Source organism: Ranitomeya variabilis, chromosome 2 (assembly GCF_051348905.1).
Source record: "Ranitomeya variabilis isolate aRanVar5 chromosome 2, aRanVar5.hap1, whole genome shotgun sequence".
Classification (NCBI taxonomy): domain Eukaryota; kingdom Metazoa; phylum Chordata; class Amphibia; order Anura; family Dendrobatidae; genus Ranitomeya; species Ranitomeya variabilis.
In genome coordinates this window covers 347,293,802-347,313,583 of record NC_135233.1, presented here as the reverse complement: position 1 = coordinate 347,313,583, position 19,782 = coordinate 347,293,802, and the positions used below count along the sequence as shown (strand labels likewise).

Here is a 19,782-nt window from a genome sequence, read left to right as displayed (position 1 = left end):
CTCTTAGGCCTACCTTGGTTGTAACGGGTGGCGATTTGAGTCACTGTTGCCTTTCTATCAGCTCGAACCAGTCTGCCCATTCTCCTCTGACCTCTGGCATCAACAAGGCATTTCCGCCCACAGAACTGCCGCTCACTGGATTTTTTTTCTTTTTCGGACCATTCTCAGTAAACCCTAGAGATGGTTGTGCGTGAAAATCCCAGTAGATCAGCAGTTTCTGAAATACTCAGACCAGCCCTTCTGGCACCAACAACCATGCCACGTTCAAAGGCACTCAAATCACCTTTCTTCCCCATACTGATGCTCGGTTTGAACTGCAGGAGATTGTCTTGACCATGTTTACATGCCTAAATGCACTGAGTTGCCGCCATGTGATTGGCTGATTAGAAATTAAGTGTTAACAAGAAGTTGGACAGGTGTACCTAATAAAGTGGCCAGTGAGTGTATATATATATATATATATATATATATATATATATATATATATATATATATGTGTGTGTGTCTCAATGACATATATATATACATATATACTGTATATATGTTTTACCGAACATTTGAGCCCATAAATCCATTAGATGTCGGTTTTGCAAGCCTGCATGAAAATCTCGCAGTACGAATGCCATACGGATTACATACAGAGGATGCCATGCGCAAAATACACTGACACACCCTGCCTACGGATGACATACGGATCACTATTTTGGGAACATTTCTGCGTATTACGGCCGTATTACGGCCGTAAAAAACAGACCGTATTGTCTTACGGCGAGTGTGACGCCGGCCTAAGACATCGAGTAGCCATGATGGAAGTTGTGAGTTTGTGAATTCTGGCCCCCCAAAAAAGTCAACTCTTACTTTATTTTTTTTAATGTTTGCAGGATATATCCAAACCTTGCAGTGTCGTTGGGGGAATATGTCTGCCCTGTGGGGTGCACTTACATAGTGGAGCAGCCCCCATGATCTAATAGTATGGGCGACACCATACGCCGGTGTGGTGAACTACACGTATCTGTATGACTGGCATCCTTTAAAAGCCTTAGGCTATAATCAAAGTGTTTTACTCAGACATTCAGTATTTTTCATGTACATAAAAAAATAGTACCTTTGTCATCAGTGTCTGGTCCGTGCGTTTTTCAAGGATGGATAAATGACAAAACTTCTCCTGTGCTTCGCAATGGTAATTACAGACAGCGCACGGCTGCACTCTGATGTCATCCGTGAACTGTCCGTGTTTTTCAGACGCATAGACTTGTATTGGTAATATTCATCTGCACTGTTGGAAAAAACAGACATGTGAACTAACCCCATACTACAATACCGTGTGCATAAAAGCAAGGACGTCTGAACGAGGTCTGGCACTGCAACATGGCATCTAATGATTTCCTGCAAATGTTTTGCAGAACGTTGTACCTTCTATCGCAATTCACATACGTCTCGCTTGTCATAAACGTCAATGCAAGTCACGTGCCACTTACCTGCAATACAACCTTTTCTTTTGTTTTTTTACAGCAAAATCACAACTGTAAACTTGTTGCACAATGACAATTTGCATGTCGCGGCGTAGCCACATCTTTTTCTGTTTGCACCGATAAGGCCTCATTCAGATGCCTGTTTTTGGAGTATGGAGTCCTGTCTGTGGTTTTCACGCGTAGCACTCGTACCTATGATCTGGGGTCATTAACATGTCCGGGATTTTTCATGGACCGAGTGGTCAATGTAAATTTATACAGCCATGTCTGATTATGATCCCAGTACAGGATAAGAATCGGCAATGCAAATCTAGGGGTCCGTGAAAAAATCAGACACTAGTCAGATGGCAACCGTGTGCTGTCCAAAACTGGATGAAAATCTGATGGAAAAAAAATAACGTATCAGTTTTTCCTGTACATGAGAAAATCCGATGTCTGAATGATGTCTATACTAAGCAGCCCCCCACCCACTCATGGAAAACAGGGGTGTCACTGGTTGTTCCTCAGTATTTTTCACCTTTGCTGCCCTACCTTCTACCAGTGGGGTCAGTCTGTGTCCCTCAGTATACCACTATTGGTTTGGTTTCTTTCTTTCTGTGATGTTTACATACAACATTTTGATCACTTTTTGTTGCAATTTTTAGGGTGCAGAGATCACCCCCACCCCCACAAAAAAAAATCACAATTCTGGCTTTTGTTTACCGTTGAGCTGTAATGAGGGGTGTGCCGGGTGCCGGCAGCCGTGGGTGAGGCACTTATCTTCATCACCGTCACGTTACATGAAAGTGTGGGTCTTGGCTGGCTGTGTGGACTTGTGCAGTAAGGCCGTACTGGGCCGCAGGCCTTCAAAGGGAGGACGCCATGACAGGGTTAAGTGATAATACATGAGAAAGCATTGGGTTGAGGGAATTTTGGGTGGGGAAGGGTTAATAAATTTGAATCAGGGGAATGATGTATGGCTAGGGGGAGGGGGAATGGGGAGAAGAGGCGGAGTAAGGGCGGGCAGTATAAGGGGCAACGGCCATCTCAGTTGGGCAACCATTTTAGGTCCCCCACCGTACTAGAAACAAGCTCAGAGCTGATTTTAGTTATGGAGATTGAGGCGATTTTGCAGCAATTGAGAGCGGCTGCGGGAACCAGAGGTGCGGGATGGCTGCAGGCATCCATTCAGGGCCTGCTGCCTGATGAGGGAGCCGACCAACCCCAAGGTTTACGTGCAGGGCGACGGACTCGGAGGTCTAGGCCTCTGGAGCGCCTCAGCCCTGAGGCTACCCCCAGGGCCCGGCGCCGTATAAGGAGCCCCTCTAGGGACCCTCCGGCCGCGGTCACGAAGCGTCGGCAGCCGGCGCGTAAACCTGCGGCTGGGAGGAATCCGCAACACCGGCGGGGCCTGCAACAGGGGGAGGTGTCGGCCTCCCCTGCAGCGATGGCGTCTGGAGGAAGCGTGGATCCAGGAGCAGGAGCGGCCGCTGCCCAACCAGGAACGGGCTCGGCTCGGCGGGGCAGAGAGGTACTGAAGAGCGCACGAGGGCCTGCTAGTCAGGTGCCTTCAGCGCAGGGGGGAAGCCGGCAATGCGAGCACTCACCAGCAGCAGAAGGAGCCAGGGATCCGGGGTCAGGAACGGCTGGGGCCCCTTCGGTTCGGCCCCAGGCTTGGCATTCATCCAGCAGCAGTGAGGAGTCGGCGGGGCGAGCATCAGCACGCAGGGCGGCTGGTGAGTGGCAGTGGGGAGTCTCCTCCTGCTCATCGGCTGCTGCTGCTGCTACAGAGAGCAGAGCTGGACGTCCCTGTGCTGCAGCTGGGATGGGGAAGGGGAGGGGGGGCGAAGCTGACCGCAGGCATGAAGGAGATCGCTGTGTAGTAGGAGGGAGGGAATCTCTGGCCACTGGGGAGGGGGAGAGGAGGGGGGAGCATGGATTAGGCCATTCATCTAGAAGAAGAGGATCATCAGATGGATCTGAACCAGGACATGTGGGACGTATGGACACTGGGGACGCAGCGGTCGAGTCAGGCCGGCTGCACACTGCATCAACTTCCATGGGACAGCACGAGGATGGAGGAAGCATGCGCCCAGAGAGATCGCGTCAGGACGCCGGATTGGCGGCTGCTGGGAACACAGCACCCAGGCAGCCAGGTGAGCGAGACTGCACTTCTTTTTACTTACCTGCACTAGCCTCAAATGTGAATGCAAGGGGGGAGGAGTTATCTGTTGGGGGGGCTAGTGGCGGCTCTGGTGTTTTATTACAAAGTCTTAAAGATTTAGTGCGGTTATGAGAGGCGGGGAGTGCGCAGGGTACATTATCTCCCTCGGCGGCTTGGTTAGGTAATAGAAGGGGTATAGGGGATGGAGAAAGAAGTCTGGAGTCACGTCCTGTGGTACAGAGCGAGGTAACGGGGGTTACTGCGGCGGCTGGGGACGAGGCGGCTTCGGGCAACGCAATAACGGGTCAGGTATCCACGGCGGTTGATAACGGGGGCAAAGATAAAGATGAAGCAGTGCGTTTAGGGGATGCTGCAAAATGTGAAGTGTATGTCTGTTTTGAGGGGCCTCTGGGAACACATTTAAAGCAGGAAGTAAGGGATAGGATTTGGAAGGGGGAATACGTGGAGATATTCTCACTTCTCCCACTCGAACGTTTTAATTTAGACAGGGTCAGATGGGATGAGTATAAAAAGGAAGACGAGGAGAGGAGACGTTTTCGTTTGATACCCCGCACATTCAATAATTGGTTACAGGCTTTCGCTATATTGGCTAGTGTGATTGGGGAAAAAGCGCCAGAAAATTGTTCGCCCCTATTCTGCTATATGGATACCATAGGGGAGGCATATAGAGTATACGGGGACAAGGATGGTTGAGATATGATGAACAATTCCGCCAGAGGAAAGCAGTTCGTCCAAACATTAGATGGGAACATAAAGACATAGCTCTATGGATGAGAGTGACGGCCCCTGGAAAAGGGGGTTCGGGTTCACAATCGTTTCTTGGGGGCACCGGGGGTTCAGGGCAGTCAGGGCACTCGGTGGCAGTACAGAAAGGACTGTGCTTCTCATACAATGACGGCGCATGCAGGTTCGGCGCCAAGTGCAAATTCAAACACGAGTGTTCCGCCTGCGGAGGTAATCATGGGGTGTCGAAGTGCTTCAAGGGAGGAAGACAGAAGGGATCTGAGGGTTTTGAAAAAAGGGGTGACACCGGTTCGGCTGGAAGAGATGGAGCACTTCCTAAATAAATACCCTGACAAAGAGGCTGCAAAATTGTTGCGTGATGGTTTTCGGGAGGGATTCAAGATCCCTTTTGTTGACATGGAGGTGAGGTTATCAACCAAGAATTTGAAATCAGCCAGGGAATTCCCAGAAGTGGTCACTGAAAAATTGCAAAAAGAAGTGGCTTTAGGTAGAATGGCTGGGCCGTTTGACACAGCCCCCATGGTTAACTTGAGAGTGTCGCCATTGGGGGTTGTACCAAAAAAGGAGCCTAACAAGTTCAGGTTGATTCATCACCTTTCATTTCCGAAGGGCTCTTCAGTAAACGATGGAATTGACCCCCAATTGTGTTCTGTGTTATATACTTCTTTTGATTCGGCAATGTCATGGGTTAGAAAATGTGGACAAGGGGCCATGTTGGCAAAGACGGACATTGAGGCAGCGTTTAGACTGCTACCAGTTCATCCGGACAGTATGCATTTGCTTGGTTGTTTTTGGGACGGGGGATTTTTTGTGGATCGTTGTTTACCGATGGGGTGTTCATTGTCATGCGCCTATTTCGAAGCATTTAGTTTGTTTTTAGAATGGGTAGTTAAGGACGTGACAGGACTCGGTTCTTGTGTTCATTATCTGGATGATTTCTTGTTTGTTGGGTCGGCCTTTTCTTCGGATTGTTCGGTTTTACTTCACTCGATGGAAGGGGTGGCTAAAAAATTTGGCGTTCCGTTGGCAGCGTAAAAAACGGTTGGGCCTGTTACATCTTTGAGTTTTCTGGGTATTGAAATCGACACGGTGGCAATGGAGTGTAGATTGCCTGAGGACAAACTGGTGAACATGAGATTGGAGGTGAAGCGTGTGGGTAGCTTGAAGAAGGTAACACTTCGTGAGGTCCAGTCGTTGCTTGGTAAACTGAACTTCGCATGTCGGATCATGCCAATGGGAAGAGCCTTTTGTCGTAGACTTTCATTGGCCACGGTTGGGATTAGAGCGCCGAATCATTTCATACGGCTTAGAAGGGATCTGAAGGATGATTTGAAAGTTTGGGAATTTTTTCTGGATTCATACAATGGAAAGTCACTCTGGATTGCGCCGGTGGTGTCGGCGGAGTTTCTCGGCATTTTGGTCGGTTCAGCGGACGAATCGGGTTTTTCTTTGTTTTTTCGGAACGAATGGTTAGTGGCCGAGTGGCCAAAAACGTGGAAAGAGAACGGTTTAGTGGCTGATATTACACTACGCAAAGTTTTTCCTATCGTGGTAGCTTTGACACTATGGGGAGGCGATGTTCGAGACAAGAAAATATGTTTTTGTTGCGGCTCAATTGGGGCCATGGAGGCTATTAATTCGTTGTCATCATCAAAACACTCTCTTCTGCGAGTTTTACAACACTTGGTTTGGGCTGGTTTGAATTTTAATTTGTGGGTCACGGCGGAGCCTGGGGCTTTGAAATATAACAACATTCTTGAAGCTCTTTCTTCTTCGCAGTGGGATCGTGTTCGGGAGTTGGCACCTCAAGTGGAACCCACGGGGAAGGTTTGTTCAGAGGAGCTTTGGAATCTTCCGCTGGGGCAGTGAGAGACTTGCTGGCCAGATCGCTGTCGGCTGGAACTTGGTCGCACTATACGAGGGCCTGGGATTCTTGGGTCCGGTGGAAAAATCAGATGGGTGCGGATTTAGAGGACGAAAGCAAATTGATTTTATTTATCGGTCATATCTGGGAGTCAGGTTGGTCAGTGTCAAAAATCAATAATTCGTTATCAGGCTTGGCTTTTGGCTTTAAACTTAGAGGGTTGCAGGATTTGACAAAATCGTTTCTGGTCCGGCAGGTGGTAAAAGGCTGTCGTAAAGGCTGGAAGGTGTCAGACGGTAGGCGACCGGTGTCATATGAAGTTTTATTAAATCTGGAAAATCAGTTAGAGGCTGTGTGTTCGGATATGGGGGAAGTAATTTTGTTTAGATTAGCATTTTCTCTAGCATTTTTTGGTGCGTTTCGGTTAGGTGAATTGGTTAGTCCTTCCAAGTGTAAGAAAGGTGGTATACTGAGGCAGGATGTGGACATGTTTGGGGACAGGCTAGTGATAATTTTGCGTTCTTCCAAAACGGATACTGCAGGTAAAGGTTGTCGAGTGGTTCTTTTTGAGGTAAACGGCTCTCCAGTTTGCCCGGTAAAATGTTTGAGGGAGTTCCTGTCTGGTCCAGGTTCGGGGGATTGCCCATTGTTAGTGCATAAGGATGGGTCATTTCTCTCCCGTTTTCAATTTTTGACTGTATTTAGACGTTGTTTGGAAAAAGGGGGCATTTCAGCGAAGAATTTTAGTGGGCATTCATTCCGGATTGGGGCGGCAACGGAGGCTGCCAGGAGGGGTCTAGGAGATGAAATGGTTCAGAGGATCGGTCGTTGGGAATCAGTAAGATTTCGTTCTTACATTCGCCCGTCTTTGTTGTAACGGATTGATCTAATTGACCGCAGTTTTCCTTTTCAGTTATACAGTGTTGATGTTTCCTTTTCTATTTTCAGAGCCGAGGCACTTGCTTATTTGGATCATGGGTCATTCATTTGTATTCTGGGCGGCATTGAGGGCCGACGTGCGGCCGGACGGGAGACAACTGGGAGTGCCCCGATCGCGTGGAACCCTGAGGTGGATCGGAAAAAGGGGTATGATGTGGAAGCAATTGCTGTCGGAATTCCACGGATTTGTTCGATTGGATCGGGTGCCAGACTTGTTGGTGGTTCATTTGGGGGGCAATGACTTGGGCAAACGTCCCTGTAGGGAACTAATTAAGGATATCAAGTTTGACATGTTACGGCTTTGGTCTATGTTTCCACGTTTGTTGGTTGTTTGGTTGGACATTGTGCCCAGGAAGGTTTGGCGCGAGGCAAGATCTGTTCATGGTGTGAACAAGGCGAGGATTAAATTAAACAGAGCGATTTCACGTTTTATGGTGAGAAATGGGGCACTTGTGGTTCGGCATAAGGATCTGGAGTCTGGGCAAGGGGAATACTGGAGGAAAGATGGGGTCCATTTAAATGCGATAGGTCTAGATTTGTGGTGTCTGGCGATTCAAGAGGGCATTGAGAAAGGTATTTTGGTATGGCGTGACATAAATGTTTGAGGGGTCAGAACATTTATGCTGGTGGCGTGGGGGGGGAGGTCCTCGAGGTTGGTGGTGATGGAAATGGTGGATCGGAGGGGGGGGGGATCTCTAAGGTCCTGGACTCCCCCGTGGGTGAACAAATTTGGAATGGAACAAAAAGATCACATGGAGGTGATAATTAGGATATATGGGTAATTTTGGAGGAAATTGGCCGGGTGAGTCTATGGGCGTCTCTGAGCTGGAGCGTAGCGGCTAGAGGCAAGACGTGACCTGGAGGCCAAGTTTTACGGTTATGGAAGACAAGTTTTTATGGTCTGGAGGCCAAGTTTATTACATTTTGGGGCTTCGAGGACCACCCTCCCCGTGGTTAATGTTTAATAAATAAACGGTTTGTTATTATGTGTTAATAAACGGCTGCTGTGGCCAACTTATCCAAATACCATTGTGGTCAGTTTTTTATTTCAGATAAAGCGGTCGGGCCGTTTGGTTGAAGGGTAAAAATGAGGAGTAAAAAAGGTGGGTAGAGAAACTCATGGGGATTCACGTATACCAACTGTCAAGTAAGGCCGTACTGGGCCGCAGGCCTTCAAAGGGAGGACGCCATGACAGGGTTAAGTGATAATACATGAGAAAGCATTGGGTTGAGGGAATTTTGGGTGGGGAAGTGTTAATAAATTTGAATCAGGGGAATGATGTATGGCTAGGGGGAGGGGGAATGGGGAGAAGAGGCGGAGTAAGGGCGGGCAGTATAAGGGGCAACGGCCATCTCAGTGGGGCAACCATTTTAGGTCCCCCACCGTACTAGAAACAAGCTCCCACCCACCCTCCCTTTTTTGTTGGTTGCTTTGGAAACGTTCATAGGTAATGTCAAGGTAGTTAAGAAAAAGGGGTTATTATCGTTGTATTGCTCGAATTATTGTGTTATGTTTTCTGTTGTTTTGTCGCGGCAGCAAGGCGTGGGGGGGGAGGTCCTCGAGGTTGGTGGTGATGGAAATGGTGGATCGGAGGGGGGGGGGATCTCTAAGGTCCTGGACTCCCCCGTGGGTGAACAAATTTGGAATGGAACAAAAAGATCACATGGAGGTGATAATTAGGATATATGGGTAATTTTGGAGGAAATTGGCCGGGTGAGTCTATGGGCGTCTCTGAGCTGGAGCGTAGCGGCTAGAGGCAAGACGTGACCTGGAGGCCAAGTTTTACGGTTATGGAAGACAAGTTTTTATGGTCTGGAGGCCAAGTTTATTACATTTTGGGGCTTCGAGGACCACCCTCCCCGTGGTTAATGTTTAATAAATAAACGGTTTGTTATTATGTGTTAATAAACGGCTGCTGTGGCCAACTTATCCAAATACTATTGTGGTCAGTTTTTTATTTCAGATAAAGCGGTCGGGCCGTTTGGTTGAAGGGTAAAAATGAGGAGTAAAAAAGGTGGGTAGAGAAACTCATGGGGATTCACGTATACCAACTGTCATGTAAGGGCCTTATTCCATGCAGGCCACATGTAGCCAGTGTTGTGGGCTTGTCGGACCAGATGTTTCACTGATAAACCAGGGAGACCACCATTCACAAATAAACTCTTTACTAATCGTTAGTTTGGTAAGGGTTATATACAAGAGACAACAGGTAGACAGTCTTCTGGACGTTTCCTTTACAATATGAAGCATTATTCCACTCAGCATCCTTCCTCTGTAGATTTCTCCAGGGCTTTCTATATCCACTGGTTCTTCCTGCTTTGCCTAAACCTAGCTTAGCCTTTAACGATACAGTCCTGATCAGCGAGTCTCCTTTACTTTCTCAGCGGTTCTGTGTCCTATTTCAAGATAGACACAAGATCTTTCACTATTCCCCATCTCTCAGGCCTGCTAAGGCCTGATCTCTCAGTCCTGCTAAAACCTTCTGAGTTACAAGCTCTAGGTCTTGCGGATAGGCGTCTTATCCTAGGACTCATTTCTGGAAGTCTACTCTCTCGTCGGTAACTTTTCTTCATTATCGCACTATCCCTTGCTTTTAGTCACCTCTCACTCAGGGTCACCTTGTAAGGCAATTCCGGTAACTGTGCTTACTTTGCACTCCAAACCCTATCTCCTTAACAGAAAAACAGTCACTTACCCTAAGACTTACCCCTCCCACTGTGGGCTCAACCCAAACATAACCTCTATCTTACCCCATTATCAACTATCTACACTAAACATAACATCACTTATCCTATATTACTACCTATCTTACATTATACATTACTAACATTATCTATAACACTGCTACTTACTATGCATAATCATATCACATTATCAATACTTATAGCACTCTATACATTGCAATTTACATGACACAATATGTGCAAAAAGACACACGACATAATACACATAACGCGATTGGTGTCTTCAGGGGTAAGAACGTGACAGTCATTGTCCACCACCCTAAGGGTATGTTTCCACGGTCAGGAAATGCTGCTTGTTTGACGCTGCGCAGAGCTGCAGCGTCAAACAAGCAGCGTCCAGATGTTCCAGCATAGTGGAGGGGATTTTATGAAATCCCGTCTCCACTATGCGTGGAAACCCGCACGCGGCGGCCCTGCGACTCCGGACATGCTGCGCGTCTTTTCAGATCGCAGCATGTCCGTACACCTTGTGGGGACGCAGCGTCCCCGCAAGGCATATCACAGGGCCCTATGGGAGAGAGCGATCATCCCGGATGTAAAGAGTTAACACATCCGGCATGATCGCGTCCCAGAAAGGGGGCGGGGCTTAGCGCCGAGCGGCTTCGCCGCTGCGGCGATACCGCCGGCCATCCTGACAGTGGAAACATACCCTTACACAGCTTTGTTATTTTACATTTTTAGGTCACTTTTCCGTATTGTATAGAACACTATCTTCAATGCTTGCTAGAGGAATAATGTATTTTCCTTGCGTCCGCACTTGGCCTACCTGCCCTCACCTGCTGATTTCTCCTGTCCTGTGCCTGTGGCTACGGTATGTAAATCATCAGTAGAGTACGGTATTATTAGTGATGTCGTTATGTCGTACTCGACGTTATTATTGCTTCTGGCCACATCACAGAAGCATTGCCGCTTGTGCCATCTGTATCTGTGGAGGGCACCGGGCGATGGGCGACCCGCAGCCATGGCCTTCTCCTCTCCCCTGCTGGTTTATTCTGAGATGACATCGACACCTGAGAAAAGTACGGAGACTGGAGGAGCAGACGGCCTGTGTGACTAATGATGGAGAAGATTCTTCTTCTATTACCATAGAAGTAAAACTGGGGGGAGTTTATATGGCAGTGGGGTACATCTATTTGAGTTGGCACCTATATCGCCCTGTATTCAGGGGATCTAAACTAACTGGCCACTTCTTGCCATCTGGTATCTGTTATCAGAGTAGACCAGATATACCAGGCATATGTACTACTCTTATATTTGTTACCTATCCATGGGACAGGTCATTAATAGACCAATGTGGGTCAAAACCCTAAGAGCCCCACCAATCATCTGTTATCACCCGTGATGGCCAGATGTTAATTTCTTGCTGAATCGCACAATTCAGTTGACATCAATGACATGAGTCACTCTGGGAAGACCCGGAAAGTGAAAATTGCTGAAGAGGACCAGGAGGGAAATAACGGTAACTGTACAGCTATGGGGGGGATCAAGGAGAAGTGAGTAGAATAGTGTTTTTTGGTTTTCTTGTCCTCAGAGATAAGCAAAATGGCATCTGGCTGACCACCACTTTGCCTAATAAACACTAATTGAATCCCTCCAAATTTTGTTAGAATATATATTTTGGGGGAAAGTTCACAGCAAAATTGATCTACTTAGAATGGAGAATCGATTCACTCAACTTTAGCAATAAATATAAATTTAGTGGAAAATTCCTTTAAGGATTGTAGAAGAAAATAGGGCATGACTTGTGATCCACGTGCTAGGTGTAAGTGACAGGCACAGAGCTAAATTTTTGCTTAGGTGTCAAGTAGAGATCTATAAGAAGTCCATGGTCTATACATGGCTGCTTTCATAGGGAACTGTTTTTCCTTGTTAGGGAGTCTTACAGACCAGATAATGCTCCTTGGGAAATAAATGATGCAGCCTAAAAGTCCCTAGCCACATCCAATAGGGGACAATAAAGAGGTTTTTCTCCCTTCAAGAGGAGAGCTAATTTTCATATCCCTTTTCCTGTGGAGCATTGACTGGCATGTAAAAATTCCAAAACTAATTGGTGGAGTCCACAAGTAAAAATGGTGAGGGTGTTCCTTAAATTTCTATGTTTCTTGGCTTATTCTATCAACTGATAATATTGATATACTCAAGGTTTACCAGTAGTGATGAGCGAATATACTCGTTACTCGAGATTTCTCGAGCATGCTCGAGGGTCCTCCGAGTATTTTTTAGTGCTCGGAGATTTAGTTTTTCTTGCCGCAGCTGAATGATTTACATCTGTTAGCCAGCATAAGTACATGTGGGGGTTCCCTAGCAACCAGGCAACCCCCACACGTACTTATGCTGGCTACCAGATGTAAATCATTCAGCTGAGGTGATGAAAACTAAATCTCAGAGCACTAAAAAATACTCGGAGGACCCCCGAGCATGCTCGAGAAATCTCGAGTAACGAGTATATTCGCTCATCACTATTTACCAGTCATTCTTAGAAATTCTGGTGACATCATCAAAGCCATTAATATATTCCTGTCCCCATCTAATATGGAATGATGAGTATTTCTGACAACCCTTGGGAAATGTTTCTGCTTTGTGTAAATTAAGCTTAACGCATACCTGTTCTTTTATATAAAAAAGTGTTAAATCGTGCTTTAGGGGCACATACCAGACTAATTTGACCAGGAACTATCCCATTTCTCATTCTCTGTCATTTGCTTTATGAGTGGGCAATTCCTCTTTATCAGCATTCTGCCTGCATCATAGGTGCTGGAACTTTCCTTCTGTCATGGTATCATTCCCAGTGTCCTTTCTGAGAAGTCAATACAATTTTATATGGCCTAGACAATCCTTTATGAGCTTATGAGCCTGGACTCCAAACTTATACATTTTATCTGCACTAATGTGTAGCAGCAGAGGCCAGGACAAGAGCGTGATTTGTGCTACAGATGTATTTTAGTTCAAAGAAAATTTTAAAGCGTGGATACAAATGCAGCTGAGTATTATAAAGCCTGGCGGTAATTGAAAGTTTTAGAAGTCTCTTTATTTGGATCCTTTCCTAGTTTTGACTACAAAAAAACTGCATGGGAATGTAGGACCTGGGACTAATACCAGCTGTAATTCAAGAAAAGCAGATAACTCGACGTATTTACAAATGTAGTTTGTTTTCGTATGTACATATCTACTGTATACTTCAGGGCAGGGGCGCACATAGAACTTCGGCCCGCCCCCCTCCCCCCAAAAAACCTTAATATTCGGCGGAGTCACAGAAAAGCATCTCTCACAACTTTGCAGCCCTTACAAATTCACTTTCCTTTTTATATAGTCCTCCATACAATATTATGGGCATCACAGAGACCTCCATACAGCATTATATGCACCACATAATCCTCCATACAGTATCATGTGCCTTTAATGCCACATAGTCCTTCATACAGTATTGTGGGCACCACACAGTCCTCCCTACAGTATTGTGGGCACCAGACAGTCCTCTATACAGTATTACAGGCCCCACATAGTCTTCCATACAGTATTATATGCCTATAATGCCACATGGTCCTCTATACAGTATTATGGGCACCACACAGTCCTCCATACAGTATTACATGCCCCACATAATCCTCCATACTGTATTATATGCCTATAATGCCACATAGTCCTCCGTACAGTATTATGGGCACCACACAGTCCTCAATGCAGTATTATGAGCAACGCGTAGTCCTCCATACAGTATTATGAGCACCACACAGTCCTCCATATCTTATTATGGGCACCACGCAGTCCTCCATACAGTATTATGGGTACCATACAGTCCTTCATACAGTATTATGGGCATCACACAGTCCTCCATACAGTATTATGGGCATCACATAGTCCTCCATACAGTATTATGGGCATCACATAGTCTTCCATACAGTACTATGGGCATCACATAGTCCTCCATACAGTATTATGGGCATCACATAGTCCTCCATAAAGTATTATGGGCACCACATAGTCCTCCATACAGTTTGATGGGCACCACATAGTCCTCCATACAGTATGATGGGCACCATACATTGTCCATACAGTATAATGGACCCCTTATAATGCTCCCTACAGTATAATGGGCCCTGTATATTGCTCCATACAGAAAAAATAATTGCTCACTGCTCCCTGCTTCAACTCTGCTCCAGTCTCCTCAGCATCTTCTGTCTCTCTGCACTGCCCATCACAGAGGGCATGCTGTAGTGATGTCATCATGTCCTTTGCATCTTAGAGGTCAGATGCAGAGGGGAAATGATGGGAGAGGCAGCATCAGCTGACTGCTCCCTCTCCTACCATTGTTTCCAACTGTATTGGCATCCACGATGCCAAAACACTTTTAAGTGCGATGCAGGAGCTCGGTGGCGGCGGTGGCATTGTGCTCCCCTAGACTCACCTGCCCCATAGTATCCACGCACACCTCTGCTTCAGGTTGTGTGCACATGGTTAGTATGTGTAGCACAAAAATCTTCTGCAAATACTGATCTGTTGTCAGGAAAAACACAGCATAAAATATACAGTTTTTGTTGCATTTTTGAATTTATTGGAATAGGTGAAAAATGCTGCAAGAATTATGCAGAAAAGCATGTGGCAGATTTGATCTGCTTCAAATCTGCAAGGAAAAAAATGAACATGTGCATGGAATTTCACTTTGCTGGCACTAGAAAATCCTTAAGTTTTTGAGACAATTCTGCAAAAAAAATAAAAAAACCGCAGCAAATACTTAACATAGGCACATACCTTTGGGCTATGTTCATGCGTTGCTTTTTTGCAAGTTGTTTTTTTTTGCTGCTTTTTGTTTTTACACCAATTAAAAAAAAATTACAGTACCAGTAAAAGCGACAAGATTTCAGAAATCTCATGCACACATTTGTTTTTTTTCCTGACTAATTGTAAAACTGCTGCGTTTTTTTCTGAAGCATGTCAATTCATTCAGCGTTTTTACTGCCTTTTTTCACCCATAGAAAGTAATGAGAAAGTGTTAAAAAACAGCATTTTTCTCAGCATTTTTTAAGCATTTTGGGTGAATAAAACTAACTTTTTTAAACATGTACTATAAATATAAATATAAATCGTGATGACAGATTGCCTTAAGGGCTTGGACATTGACTTATAGGCTAGTTACTTCCAATACGTAGAACTAGAGAACCAATTTTCTTCACCTTGATGAGAGCTAACTTGCATATGTGTATTTGTCACAAAGTCCAAGTCCAAGGACAATGCAGCGACATGAATTTTTCATTTGGCTCTTGTGGGCTTGACTGAAAGCTTGTGTGTGTGTGTGTGTTTATAGTCCCTGTAATGGCTACCGTCAGGTGTTGACAGTCAGACTTGGCGTTGACTAGTCTGTTTAGCTGCTTCTATCGAGCTTCCTTGGTTTCACCCTTTTAACTCTTCTACAGGGATCGGGACCTTTCTGGAGGCTGCATCTACAGAGTGGTGATCGGTGGCATGAGTTGGTATCAGAACCAGGGAATAACTATACAATATCAAAATCAAAGGCTATAAGTAAAGCTAAAATGAACCCTGGTCAGAATTTGTCAGATTCAGGCAGAACTGTAAGGTAGATGAAAGGACAAACAGTCCAGAGCCTGAGTTAGGCTACGTTCACATTTGCGTTGTGCGCCGCAGCGTCGGCGCCGCAACGCACAACGCAAATAAAAACGCAGCAAAACGCATGCACAACGCTGCGTTTTGCGCCGCATGCGCCGTTTTTTTCATTGAATTTGGACGCAGCAAAAATGCAACTTGCTGCGTCCTCTGCGCACCGACGCGGGCGCCGCAGCGACGCATGCGGCGCAAAACGCAAGTGCGCCGCATGTCCATGCGCCCCCATGTTAAATATAGGGGCGCATGACGCATGCGGCGCCGCTGCGGCGCCCGACGCTGCGGCGAGGACCGCAAATGTGAACGTAGCCTAATGCGGTAATCCAAAAGTGTAGTCACTCAAGTCTAAGGTTTGTGTTGATGGAAATTCTGAGATTCTGATTGGCTTACAAATCGACCCCCACATAGGTCCACTGACCAGGCCACTGATCAACCCTTTACACTGACCAGAAGATCAGAGCTGCAGAATGTCTGGAGAGTTGAGTGTGCTATCGAGAAGACTGGAGTGGTGGTGGTTGACAACAAGAACACCACATGAGAGGTCATAACATTACACAATGTGGTGTTGGTGCTGTGTGGTGGCCTGTTGTGAATTCTGCTCTTGGGCTCCCTCCGGTGGTTATAAGTGGTAGCGCTGCTGTCTTTGGACCGCAGCATTCATCAGGTGTGTCCACTTATTGCAATTCTGACTGGGCTATTTAGTCTTGCTTGACCCTTTAGTTAGTGCCAGTTGTCCATTGTTTCCTGAAAGATTCACTTCCCTGCCTGGTCTCTCTTGCTTGCTGTTCATTTCAACAAAGATAAGTTCTGGCTTTGTTTTTTGCAGTCCACATGCTGTGGGCCTGATCGTTCAAGTTATTTTCCATGTTTTTTCTTGTCCAGCTTGGTCTGTATAAGGATTTGTTTAGCCAAGCTGGTATCTCTGGAGATGCAGATATACCCTCCATGTCTTTAGTTAGATGTGGAGATTTTGTATTTTCTGTGGTGGATATTTTCTAGTGTTTTAATACTGACCGCATAGTACTCTGTCCTATCCTTTCTATTTAGCTAGAAGTGGCCTCCTTTGCTAAATTCTGATTTCAGTCTGCGTATGTTATTTCCCTCTCCTCTCACAGTCAATATTTGTTGGGGGCTGTCTATCCTTTGGGGATTTTCTCTGAGGCAAGATAGTTTTCCCTTTTCTACCTCTAGGGGTAATTAGTCCTCCGGCTGTGTCGAGATGTCTAGGAAGTGTTAGGTACATTCCACGGCTACTTCTAGTTGCGGTGTTAAGTTCAGGGTCTGCGGTCAGTACAGGTACCACCTTCTCCAGAGTACGTCTCATGCTGCTCCTAGGCCACCAGATCATTACAGTACAACTGGCCAACAATGAGTTAATTGCATCTCAGAAGAAGGAAAGGAAAGTGCTGAGCCATTTTTTTTTCTGTACTCTGTTGTGCCTTTTCTTTCCTCTTTATCTCTGGGTGGTTCAGGAGTTTGGCGCTGGTATGGATGTTCAGGGATTGGCTTCTCGTGTGGACCAGCTTGCTGCTAGAGTACAGGGTATTTCCGATTATATCGTTCAGACTCCAGTTTTAGAGCCTAGAATTCCAACTCCTGATTTGTTTTTTGGGGACAGGTCCAAATTTTTGAGCTTTAAAAATAACTGTAAACTGTTTTTAGCTCTGAAACCCTGTTCCTCTGGTGATCCCATCCAGCAGGTTAAAATAGTCATCTCTCTGCTGCGCGGTGACCCTCAGGATTGGGCGTTCTCCCTGGAAGCTGGAAATCCTGCTTTGCTTAATTTAGACACCTTTTTTCAAGCGCTAGGGTTATTGTATGATGAACCTAATTCAGTGGATCATGCTGAGAAGACCTTGTTGGCCCTGTCTCAGGGTCAAGAAGCAGCAGAATAATATTGCCAGAAATTTAGAAAATGGTCTGTGCTGACTAGATGGAATGAGGATGCTTTGGCTGCAATTTTCAGAAAGGGTCTTTCGGAATCTGTTAAAGATGTTATGGTGGGGTTTCCCACGCCTGCTGGTCTGAGTGATTCTATGTCTCTGGCCATTCAGATTGATCGGCGCTTGCGCGAGCGCAGAGTTGTGCGCGCTGTGGCCTTGTCTTCCGAGCGGAGTCCTGAGCCTATGCAGTGTGATAGGATTGTGTCTAGAGTTGAACGACAAGGATTCAGACGTCAGAATAGGTTGTGTTTTTACTGCGGCGATTCTGCTCATGTTATTTCTGATTGCCCTAAGCGTACTAAGAGAATTGCTAGTTCTGTTACCATCAGTACTGTACAACCTAAATTTCTGTTATCTGTGACCCTGATCTGCTCATTATCGTCATTTTCTGTCATGGCATTTGTGGATTCAGGCGCCGCTTTAAACTTAATGGACTTAAAATTTGCCAGACGTTGTGGGTTCCCTTTGCAGCCTTTGCAGAGTCCTATTCCTTTGAGGGGCATTGATGCTACACCGCTGGCTAAAAATAAACCTCAGTTTTGGACACAGCTGACCATGTGTATGGCGCCAGCTCATCAGGAAGATTGTCGTTTTCTGGTGTTGCATAATGTGCATGATGCTATTGTGCTGGGTTTCCCATGGTTACAGGTGCATAATCCGGTATTAGATTGGAAATCTATGTCTGTGACTAGTTGGGGTTGTCAGGGGGTTCATGGTGACGTTCCTTTGATGTCAATAACCTCCTCCCCCTCTTCTGAAATTCCTGAGTTTTTGTCAGATTTCCAGGATGTATTTGATGAGCCCAAGTCCAGTTCCCTTCCACCGCATAGGGACTGTGATTGTGCTATCGACTTGATTCCAGGTTGTAAGTTCCCTAAGGGCCGACTTTTTAACCTGTCTGTGCCAGAACATGCCGCCATGCGGAGCTATGTTAAGGAATCTTTGGAGAAGGGGCATATTCGGCCATCTTCTTCACCATTGGGAGCAGGTTTTTTTTTTGTTGCCAAGAAGGATGGCTCCTTGAGACCCTGTATTGATTATCGCCTCTTGAATAAGATCACAGTCAAATTCCAATACCCTTTGCCTTTGCTTTCTGATTTGTTTGCTAGGATTAAGGGGGCTAGTTGGTTTACTAAAATTGACCTTCGAGGGGCATATAATCTTGTTCGTATTAAGCAGGGTGACGAATGGAAAACTGCTTTTAATACGCCCGAAGGCCATTTTGAATACCTTGTGATGCCATTCGGGCTCTCTAATGCCCCATCTGTGTTTCAGTCCTTCATGCATGATATATTTCGGAATTATCTTGATAAATTCATGATTGTATATTTGGATGATATTTTGATTTTTTCAGATGATTGGGAGTCTCATGTGAAACAAGTCAGGATGGTATTTCAGATCCTTCGTGATAATGCTTTGTTCGTGAAGGGGTCTAAGTGCCTCTTTGGAGTACAGAAGGTTTCTTTTTTGGGCTTCATTTTTTCTCCCTCATCTATAGAAATGGATCCGGTTAAGGTTCAGGCCATTCATGATTGGATCCAGCCCACTTCTGTGAAGAGCCTTCAGAAATTTTTGGGCTTTGCTAATTTTTATCGCCGTTTCATTGCCAACTTCTCCAGTGTGGTTAAACCCCTGACCGATTTGACGAAGAAGGGCGCTGATGTGGCGAATTGGTCCTCTGTGGCTGTTTCTGCTTTTCAGGAGCTTAAACGCCAATTTACTTCTGCCCCTGTGTTGCGTCAGCCGGATGTCTCCCTTCCATTTCAGGTTGAGGTTGACGCTTCTGAGATTGGGGCAGGGGCCGTTTTGTCTCAGAGGAATTCTGATAGTTCCTTGTTGAAACCGTGTGCCTTCTTTTCTCGAAAGTTTTCGCCTGCGGAACGCAATTATGATGTCGGCAATCGTGAGTTGTTGGCTATGAAGTGGGCATTTGAGGAGTGGCGTCATTGGCTTGAGGGGGCCAAGTACCGTATTGTGGTCTTGACTGATCATAAGAATCTGATTTACCTCGAGTCTGCCAGACGGCGGAATCCTAGACAGGCCCGATGGTCCCTGTTTTTCTCCCGTTTTGATTTTGTGGTCTCGTACCTTCCGGGTTCTAAGAATGTTAAGGCGGATGCCCTCTCTAGGAGCTTTTCGCCTGATTCTCCTGGGGTCCTTGAGCCGGTCGGCATTCTGAAGGAAGGGGTGATTCTTTCTGCCATCTCCCCTGATTTACGACGGGGTCTTCAGGAGTTTCAGGCTGATAAACCTGATCGCTGTCCAGTGGGGAAACTGTTTGTTCCTGACAGATGG

General features: G+C 46.1%; 2 protein-coding genes across 6 annotated transcripts in view; both read left to right on the top strand.

Moving 5' to 3' along the window:
- The window catches only part of LOC143805813 (leucine-rich repeat and fibronectin type III domain-containing protein 1-like protein), a 797,917-nt gene that overhangs the window by 93,579 nt on the left and 684,556 nt on the right, over positions 1–19,782 (top strand). The gene's annotated exons all lie outside the window — the stretch shown is intronic.
- Positions 3,442–8,127, top strand: LOC143809403 (uncharacterized). The gene is made up of 2 exons (XM_077292471.1): positions 3,442–3,607; positions 6,160–8,127. The coding sequence occupies exons 1-2, from the start codon at positions 3,454–3,456 to the stop codon at positions 7,119–7,121; spliced, it is 1,116 nt and encodes a 371-aa protein (XP_077148586.1). The 5' UTR covers positions 3,442–3,453; the 3' UTR covers positions 7,122–8,127.